Consider the following 10627-nt stretch of genomic DNA (forward strand, 5'->3'; position numbering starts at 1 on the left):
CCGCTCGAAAACTCTAGCAACCAGAGCACTGCCGCCCCAGTCGACCTTCATCAGCTGCCTCGCCCAGGACCGCAGCGCCGCCCTGCCTTCGTCGGAGTTCAGTGGTGCATCTCCATCGTCAACCACCACAGCTAGGTACTTCCATGCTTTCCCCTTAGATTCACATTAGTTCGTCGGAGTTCGACTAGAGTTCGTCGGCGTTCATCCGCACCTCTCCGCCATAGTTTCCTTAGATTTTGTTTTTTTTCTCTGAGATGACTAAAAATGCCGGCTATTTAAAACTATGAGTACAACCCATAAACAGTTGAACCGTGTCTTCCGTTGTCTTTAGGTTTAGCAATTATTTTCCCTTTTTGAGCTGCTTGTAGATCCGTAATTGTAGCTATTTCGGTAGAAAATTGTTTATCCAACACTTAGCAGAAAGATTTAGAAAAGCCTTCAATTTAGAATGAGACGCCTTCATGTTGTTGCCGGCTCATTGTTGAGATTATAATCCGCCAGATATTTGAAAATGCCTTTGGTCGTCAAGGCGGCTCACTGTTTTGGCGACTTATCCATTACGCCGTCTTGTCCATAACAGGTAGTGTCGTCTTTATCATATAATGGAGGTAGCGAGTTTTTATTTCATAATAACTTGTCGTTTATATTTCTGCGGTCCTCCGTCTGATGTAGGTGGCTCAGTATGTCAAAAACCACCAATTGCAATTGGATGCCTTCCCAAGTTTCCGAGCTCGTTCTTCAAGATTATAAAGATCAAGGTCTTCTGCCGACTCAGGAAGAGATTAGTTGGCGAGCCGGCCAAGGAGAGGATGTTCCCCGACCCGACGAAGGAGAAGTCGTGGTTTTTGTAGACCATCTCCTTAGAGGCTTCTCTTTGCCTGGGTCAAAATTCTTCCATGACTTCCTACATTATTTCAACCAGATTTGACGTTTTAGTGTGAGGCAACTGTGGTGACTCTCGTCAATCTCAAGAGTTGGTGGCTCAGTCTCTTCGGGTTGCTCATTGGGGTAGGGTGTGCGTGCATGAATAGGGGTGAATGTATGTGCATATATGTAATCATCTATGCATGTATGGTGTTTCATTTAGATAAATCCCTCTGTTTTTTCTTATTGCACATATTAGTTTGATTTTATAGACTTTGACCAAGTTTATAGAACAATTAACGTACACAATAATGAATCAATATCAATATATTTATTGCTGAATATATTTTCACATCATATATAACTTTTAGTGTAAATATTTATATTTTTTATAAATTTAATCAAACATTGTAAAGTTGGACCGACCAAAGTTAATATGCAGATAGTAATAAATAAATAGAAAGAAGGAAGTAGTACATCCCAGATACATAAGCTGCACTATTACAACTTAATCAAAAACAAGAAAACGGAAGTTAAAAAAAGGGGGGAAATGGGGCTGACAGAGTCTAGCAGCTAGCGCTCTGCCACCCCACAGCTCCCGATCACGCCTCGCATTCATGCACCGCCATGATCGCGCGACGCTCTAGAGCGGCGAGTTAACTTGACAACAAGCTCAAGGTGCGAGCGAGGGCGCTTATTTGCCAGGGACTTATAATTGAACTTGAAGAAAACAAACTAAAGCAACGGGTTTTACCAAGCAAAGCCATCCATCAGTCACTTGATGTAGCCGATGCGGACGGCTCCCACAGTGACCACCTCACCCGCGCTTCTCGGCACAAGCGAGACGATGATTTTCTTGTCGCCGTCCGCTCGGATGGAGTCCAATAAGTCGGAGATGCCGAACTTGGCCGACATCTTGTTCTTGCCCTCGTGTTGCCCGGACATGTGCGGCAGGAGCATCACGCTGCCAGCAAACTGTGCGTGAGCCGCGTTGAGTTGTTCGTGTTGTGGCGCGTTCACATGCACATCGAACTTGACGTACTTGGAGCTGTCTGCGATCTCGATCCCCTCGACGATCAGCACCTCCTCCTCGTCGTCCTTCTGGAAGCGGCTCCTGGAGACCTTGGTCCTAGGCACGTCCACCCGCACAATCCCGTCCAAGACAGCCGGGAGAACCCCCGTGGTCGGGGCAACAGGAGTGTTGGTATCTCCTGCAGCGGTTGGTTTGGCGGTCAACCACGGCAGAGGGACGTCCTGGTAAGTGTAGCGCAAGGCCAGCGTGCTGAAGCAGTCCCGGACGTGGACGCGGACGAGGCGGGCCTCCTCGTCGTAAAACAGAAAGTTACTGTCAAGCCAGTCGGTGTCGGTGAAGTTGGTGTGGCCGAGGCAGCGCCAGACATTCCACATGCGGTCGACGTTGCCGTGGTGTGCAAAGAAGACCGGGTCGCGTGCCACGGAGTACAATTTGCCCATGTCTTCGCTGGGCTCCTTCGACTCGCCGGTCCAGTCGTGGACTGTGTTGTGTGGCTCGCACTCGATGGTACCTGGGCCTCGCAGTTCTCCGCCAGCGCGGTATGACGTCCCCAGGAATACCTCAGTCTTCTTGGCACCAGCAATCATCTGACAGACATATTTTGTGTGTTATTTAATTACAAACGGAGGTTAACTAGTACTCCCTGTGCACTGTTAAAAAATGTCTTACATCATGGGACTGAGGGAGTAGTAGTGTGCAGATTTGAAGAGATGTTTATAGCTCATTAATACGTAGGTTTTTGTTACATATACTTGCCTGGCGGTACACAGGGGCGGAGCCAGCACAGGAGCGTTGGGTTCAGCTTGAACCCAGTAAAAAATAAGGATTGAACCCATCAACTTGCAACGCTTGATGAGAAGCCCAAAAGCCCACAAAGTTAAACCTTCCATGCAGCCTGGCTTGTTCGTGGCTTCCTGCCCCAATTCCTATTCTCCAATACGCGTATACACCAGCCGCCAGCCGCCAGCCGCAACAAACCCTTCATTTTTTCTGTAGCTTCCTCAACTCGATCTACCCTCTTCTGTTTCGCCTCGATACACCAGCGACGAGCCAACAAGGTACACCAAACTCTGCGATCTCCCACTCCCCTCTGGTCGGAAACGGCAATCATGCCTGCAGTTGTAGACCAAATTCGAGGTACTGAGTCGTCCTCAAATCTCCTCTCTGTTGTGCATGCCGTAGTTTTCTAATTACTTCTTCTACGTACTTGCTCTTGGTTGATCTATACTATGGATCTGCATTTCTCGAAGAGAAATCGATCACCAGATTAAGGTAATGATGTAGGCAAAGCGCACCAAATGCCACTGCAAGTAGTCTTCGGAAGCCTTCTTTCGTAGAAAAAATAATTTAGATCAGTTTCCTTAGCCCGGTCTCATCTACTCTCGGTGGACAAAAAAATCCAAAAAAAAAGTAAATAAAATAAAATCTGAAATTTATGGAAATCAAAGATGGTCAAGTGTTCTGGGTGCATCCAAAATTTGCTTCCACGATGATTGTCGTGGTGCAATGTAGATAGAAAACAAAATCAGTGCTTCGAAATGTCTATTTTTTAAAGCTTTTTGAGAGGTCCGGTTTTGTTTATTTTGTCCACAGCATCTCACCCTGAAAGTTTGGAAGCATTTATTACACTTGAGCATGTTTGATGCAAAAAACAAAACATTTCCTTTTATTTTTGCTACTATATTTTTGAATTTAATTTTCACAGTGGGTGCAGATGAGCTCGAGCTCCAATACGCTATCCTAGTGCTATAATATTGTTGTGGGATGGTATTACAATTTCACTTTACATTTAACTAATTCGTACCAAATCTTTATAACGAGTTAGTGAGTGAACCCAATGGCAAAAATTCCTGGCTCCGCCCCTGGCGGTACATGACCTTGAGGTTCAGGTCGATTGGGTCTTCTGTTGAGATCTTGGGGTCGGTCCCGGAGTGGTAGTCTTTGTGGTTGTAGTCGAGGTTGACAATGGCTGGTGGCAGGTGCATGGGGTTACGCTTGGAGTCATAGAGTGGCGAAGACTCACCGGTGTACATCACCGGGAGGGTCATGCCGTGGGGCGCGTCCCAGTTCCAAAACGGCAGTGCAAAGGTGTCGTCGTCGATGAGATTACCAAGGATCCTCTCGTAGAAATAGAGGTACAACCTACGTCAAGTTACGTTCATCAATGGATGGAGTGACAAGCACGTTAATTAATTTGGCGTGAACCGAAATACAGGGATGTCTACCTGTGCCATGGGAAGAAGAGCCAGGACCTGTGTATATCGATCTTCAGTTTCGGGTAGCCGATCTGTTCATATGCGCCCTCGCAGTATGCGCAGTGCACGTGCCACTGCTGCGAGAAGCTGCGGGGATCATCATCGGGCAGCTCCTTCATGAGCTTCACGGCTTTCTCATACTTAGCGAGGTAGTTGCGGTCTACCAGGTGGGCCGCTGGCCGAACACGGAGCGGCGATGAGAGCGGGGGCAGCTTGAAGTCGGGGATTGGGATTCTGTCGTCGTACTTGGGGCAGCACATGGTGTCTTTTACTTGGGGAATCTTGTCGGGATCATCGATTGGCTGGCACTTGCCAAAGTCCGGGGACTGGATGGGCTTCGCAAGTGCGCCACGGAGCTCGGACAGGCCCGCCGTCGCAACTCCGCCCGCGAGGCGGAGGAGCACGTCACGGCGGCCATCGGTGGCCTTGCACGACAGTATATAGCTCGCTTTCTTGGACCGGTGGAGTGGAAGGTTGCGCCCAAGGGCTTGGAGGCTGCTTGGCATAGCACTCAACTGCACCTTGGCACTCTCCATTTTGGCTTGTGATCACCAAGTAATGGTCTATGTTATATATAGCGCGGCGCGCGCAACTGACTGACAATGTTAGGAGTAATAATTTTGCTCTGAAGCCCGACTCCTTGAACGACGCACATCATCTTTCTTCGGCAGCTTCATGACGTGCCCTATGTTCACGGCAGCAATGTGCAACTCATTCTACTCAACTAGTGGTTGGGCGCCTCTCTCTGACGCCGCTAGAGACGAAGTTGTGCGCACTTAAAAAATACATGAAGTCCTCGACTCTATCTACAAAAATATTTTAAAAAAAATCGTTACCTCCATCTAGAAAAATAAGTAAAAAAGAAAAGGAACAAATCACCAACGCAGTCAACCAGGCAGTGCCACCTTGCGTAGCCCTCATTTACAAAAATTTGTGAGGTCATCACCTCCATCTAAAATGGAAAATACTTTTTAAAAAATTGGCACCATCATCTAAAAACAATATCCCAAAAGTATTTTCACCTAAGTAAATAAACTTTTAAAAAAATTCCCCACCTCCATCTAAAAATAATATCCCAAAAGGTTTTTCACCGTGGCCAACGAGCTCACCGCAGAACCTTCACGCGGTGCTTAATGGGTTTCATTAATGGCGTCTGTTTCATTGCACCGCTTTGATGCCAACAACCAACAGGCCGGAAGCTGACTAAACTATTCAAGCAATTAAAAGATGAAACGACGTACTCGCTCCATGCTATAAATAGCTTCCATAACTAATTAACCTTTGAGGAAGGACCACTGAGCCCCATGCTGCTCAGCATACTTTCAAATAGTGGGCAACTATGTCAAATAGCAACGGTCCTCGAAATCAGCTATAGCGGTGCTTTATTGAACAATTGCATGAATATCATTTAGTAACAGCAAGCTCAAACTAGAACAACTTTCCCCACCCACGCTCCCGTGAGCTACGGGGAGGAATCCCTAACACTGCTGGCCGGAGCCCACTTCGCCACCTCCTCTCCCCGCGTCCACCACCGGTCGCGGCCCATTGAAGCCCGGTCAACGTCGGGGACTTCTATCGTCTCACTGGGTGGGCGTTGGCTCAGGCCAGCGCCGTCTGACCAGAGCACTGCATGCGCGTCGGGCGTAGCGGCGTGGCGGGTGATAGAGGAGGTGTGTGGCATAGGGAAGGTGCTGGTCTCGAATGCCTCATTTCCAAGGGCGGCTTGGGTTCTGGAGGTGTCCGAAGTTCGTATGCAGCGCTGGCATTAACTCATCCAATGAGCGTCCTGAGTGGCGGGTGTCACTACAGGAAATAGCTAATTTGCCGTTAGAGAAGTAGAGACAGCAAATGACAAATTACTGATGGCCTTTGCCGTTAGCCAGCAGACGACAAAGTTAGACAGCAACGCCAAAGCGGCAAAGAGGTACTTCGTCGTTACCTTTTCGTCGGGATGACGACAAAGACTTTGCCGTTAGTTTATTTCCCGCGGCAGACGACAAAGTAAGGTTTAGGGTTTTCTATTAGCAGGTGGGCCCGACATCGCTTTGCCGTCAGCCACATGTTCAATACGCGGCAAAGAATTTTGAGTTAATGAAAAGCATAACAGCGACGACCTCCTCAGTCGTTCTGGTGGCATAGGCGAGAGATGGTCGCCGGCATTCCGGTGGTGAGCGTGTCCAGCAGAAGAGTAGCAAAATGGCGGTGGCGGTCCTGCGGTGAGCACGTCCGGCGGCTCGGGATCGTTCTGGCCTCGAGCTCATCCACAACCTCGAGCACGTCCAGCGGTGAGCCTGTGCGTCCGGCACTGCTCCTAGGAGCCCTTCGCTCCCTGACATGCAAGTCCAGCGGCGAGCGAGGGGGAGCGGCCGTGGGGGCGAGCATTGGCCCTCCGTGACCTGCGTGTCCGTCATCGATTGCTGGGGAGCAGGCGGCGAGTGAGGGGAAGTGGCCTGTGGGGCCGACCGCTAGCCCTCCGTGACCCGTGCATCCGGCTTGGAGCGCCGGGGAGTGAGCGGTGGCGCGAGGCATGAAGCCGGCGGCGGCTTGCATGGCGACGGGGATGGGGTCAGCTCGATGGGGGATGGAGGACAGGCCGGCATAAGAGGCATTCTCTCAAACACCTTTCATGTCCCGACGCGGGTAGAGAGGGCCGGGTGCCTCCTCGCCCACGGTGCAATGCTGCCTCTTCCCTCCATCCGCCGGCAGTTGCACGCATGCTGCGTGATTGTTCCGGCTTCTGGCTGCAGCTGTGTCGACCATGACGCTGGGGCTCAGATGGCTGGAGGCAGAGGTGGTGGTGAGGTCATGCATTAATAAAAACCGGAACCTACAATGCTGTATTCATTGATATGCCAACAGGACGGAAGCTGACTAACTATTCAAGCAATTAACGAATGAAAGGCCATACTCGCTCCATACTATTAATATCGTCTGTATCTAATTAATCTTTGAAGAAGACCACTGAGCCCCCATGCTGCTTTACCGAACAATAATCGTGTGGAGCACATGGTTGAAGGGAGACTAGTATAGGCTAGTCATAGTGGGGCGTAAGTTAGTCTAGTAACAATGCATATATTATTAGTCTATGTTACTATCTCCATAGTGAGTAGTGTCATCGATGTGATAACATAGAGGAATTTATTTATTACTTTGTAGACTCATTTTGCATTGAAGACCGTTATGTTACTCCATTTGCATCTCACCTTATTAGGCTAGTCATAGTGGGAGTAACATAGCGCAATCTAAGACGAATTTGCTTAAGTGGCATATATGTCATGAGAGATGTGTTTAGAGTAACATAATATATTACTGTAACATAGCGCTTCCCAACACAAGATCAGTCTACAAGCTCATAGATGAAGCCATCTATGACATGACTACTATGTTACTTTGCACTATGAAGGTGATAACTTAGACTAGTGTCATATGCATGACACTAGTATAAGTTACCCCCCACTATGACCAGCCTTAATTATTTGAGACATCATTTTTTTCCTATGCGGCACGCATGTAGCTACCTATGTTACTCCCCCTATGAGCAGCCTTAGGTTGATCATAGTGGGGATAACATAGCTAGTAACATAACACACTTCGAGAAAAAATTGCTTATGTGGCATGTATTAAATGATGAAAGACGTCATGATCATAAGATATTATGTTACTGTTAAGAATCAACCAAAATGTCCCTGTCGAACCGTCATTAGAATTAGCACATGTGGTTATTAGTGTCCAAACCAATGTAACTTCTTGATGCCGGATAGGCACCTCTGTTAACAAGCGCCTCAAATTGAGACTTCAATCCTTTTATATAAGTGATTTTCCCAACAATCAAGCAGCACCCAAGTTCTTTCCAATAATTTCATTTCTTTACATGTTATTAGCATGCTCTGCCTGAGCGAAGTCGTTCCAAAGATGAAGAAGAAAGGTGAGAACGGAAAAACAGAAGAAAGGTGAGGTAATGATGCTTTACAACGCCAACTTCTTCCATACTATTGCCAATTGGCGATGTCGCCGGCAACACCACGGTTGAAGCCATGCCGTTTGCGTCGGCATGGCATGCTCGTTACCTCATCTTCTAGGCACCAACCTGAATTGGCAGCTACCCTAGCGTCTTATTAAGCCGAGGAGCAGGAGGCATTGTCCCATCAAAGAAAGCACCCAGCGCGCGCCCACCCTCAGCCCCAATATGGGTACTGCCGGCGGAGGCAGTGGCCATCATCTTTGGCTCGGTCCATCTCCTCAGGGAGGCTCCTCGCAGAACGAGCAGGCGACACTCACTACAAGATATCTGAATATAACCGAGGGTTGTATCATCGTCAGATATTAAAGTTCACCATCGGTTAAGAGTATAACTGACGGTGCACCGGCTATAATTTCTCGGCAGAGATGCTTCGTTGGTCATTACTACAGTATCCGACGGTACTGTCAGCTATCATCTTAGCCCATGTTGCGAAGCCGACAATGAGTTGTCGGCCATGTCTTTGTCAACAATCTGCTCACTGTGTGTCGACGATGCTGATAGCGGATAGTTCCCCGCCAGTTATGTATTTGTCGAGTGTTTCTTGGTCCCAACGTCAGTCATGGTGACCCTTGGGGAAGGCCATGGCTGTGAGGTATAGTACTCTCTAGGTTATCTAATTTAGTCAGGACAACAATTATTACTTAAGTGAGCATATTATAAAACTTACATTTCAGAACTCTTGCCCAAGGGACAACTCTGACAATCACAATATTATTTCAAAACTTCATGCATTTCAAAACATTTGGCCAAAATGACCAATTATAGATAAAACGTCATGTCATTTATCATAAGCACAACAAGAGTTGTGTCCAGGTCACACTAAACCTGAATTTTTTCAATAAAAAATTAAACCTTAATGATCCATCGAAAGAGAAATAGTGACTTGAAGATAGTGTTAACATTTTCTTAAGACAAATGGTCCCAAACAATAAGCACCATCAATATTCCAGCTTGAGAACCTCACTTGGGTTTAATCACATCAAGAAGTCCATTTTACACTTCGGTGCTCATATTACACTCATTCAGCATAGATATCACTCTCATCATTGGGACCACCTCCAACATTGATTCCTATTCTCTACAAATTATCAAATGAGTTGAGAGAAACATGAAAACAAGAATCGCAAGAAGGGGCAACAAATATAAATAATCTGAAGGAGAAGTTACACAACTATATGATGAAAGTATATCATTGTAATGAGGACAACAAGTACAAGTACCACTGCCACTCGGCTTAGATTTTGACAACCAGATTTGCACTGCACCAAATTTCTAGTTTGACACCACCACACCAGAAGATTATAATCTGAACAAGCTGCGCAAGTATTTAACAACACTACTAGGGATAACCGTGGCTGTAGCGCTAGAAATAGTTCTAGCAGTAGCGCGGGTACCGGCGCTACCACTACGACGCTACATCTAACTTGTAGCAGTAGTGTTGGTTGTCCCGCGCTACTACTATACCTACTGAGTAGTAACACGCCCTCTAGACTGCTAACCGTAAATAGAAGTAGTGTTTCATATAAGCAGCGCTAACGCTAAATTTTCCTGTATTTTTTTATGCAGCTTATTGGCGCTGTATTTGTACAGGTTTTATATAGTAGTTTTATCATATGATTTTATGACCATGATGAGTTCATTTCACACACTGATATATATATATATATATATATAATAACTCATCATGTTCAATAACAACTTAGCATCATGCATCATCATAATAATAACTCATCATCGTTGTCATAATAACAAGTCATACTCATCGTCGTCGTAGTCATCTAACAACTTCTACTCGATAATTTAACAAGTCATACTCATCATCATAGTCATCTAACAACTTCTACTCGTTATCATAATAACAAGTCATACTCATCATCATCATAGTCATAACCAACGTAGTTAATTGTTCTTAGCACATGATCATGAGTATTAGCTAGGACCTGCAACCCCTCTTTAAGGTAAAATAGCATAAAACAACATAGCCACTGACTCTCCATTATGGAGAATGGATATTACCCTATCTCCAATTCGTGGGCTTCGCACAATGTTGCTTCCAAATACCTCCCTACGATCATTCATAACTTTTTTCCAGTTTTTGATTGTGATGGCTTCATCTGTTCGAGAAATCTTGTATGAACAGCGGTGACCCGTAGGCGGATTTGGCCGTAAGCTAGCAACATCCATGTGACCTTTTCATATGCATCAGATGGGGCACACAATCCTTCGGGATTTTCTATTGAATACCATACTAGTAACATCCTTAGCAATAAAGTTTAGCTTTAATTAAAAGAATGTTTGGCAAAGATGCACTGTTGCCATAATAATAAAATATATTACCATGCCATTTCCGTGGATCTTGTCGTAGTTCAACACGTGGACTAGTGGCACATATTGAACATAATGTGGAGGAGTTTCAAATTTTTTATCGAAATTATCAACATCAATAATGAAGGA

General features: G+C 46.2%; 1 protein-coding gene across 1 annotated transcript; it reads right to left on the reverse strand.

Moving 5' to 3' along the window:
- Positions 1-1396: 1396 nt before the first annotated feature.
- LOC123133116 (polyphenol oxidase, chloroplastic-like) lies at positions 1397-4688 on the reverse strand. Its single transcript, XM_044552654.1, has 3 exons — positions 4123-4688; positions 3765-4039; positions 1397-2489 (listed from the first exon to the last, which is right to left on the reverse strand). The coding sequence occupies exons 1-3, from the start codon at positions 4686-4688 to the stop codon at positions 1639-1641; spliced, it is 1692 nt and encodes a 563-aa protein (XP_044408589.1). The 3' UTR covers positions 1397-1638.
- Between the last annotated feature and the right edge of the window lie 5939 nt (positions 4689-10627).

This window comes from Triticum aestivum, chromosome 6B, assembly GCF_018294505.1.
Source record: "Triticum aestivum cultivar Chinese Spring chromosome 6B, IWGSC CS RefSeq v2.1, whole genome shotgun sequence".
Taxonomy (NCBI): domain Eukaryota; kingdom Viridiplantae; phylum Streptophyta; class Magnoliopsida; order Poales; family Poaceae; genus Triticum; species Triticum aestivum.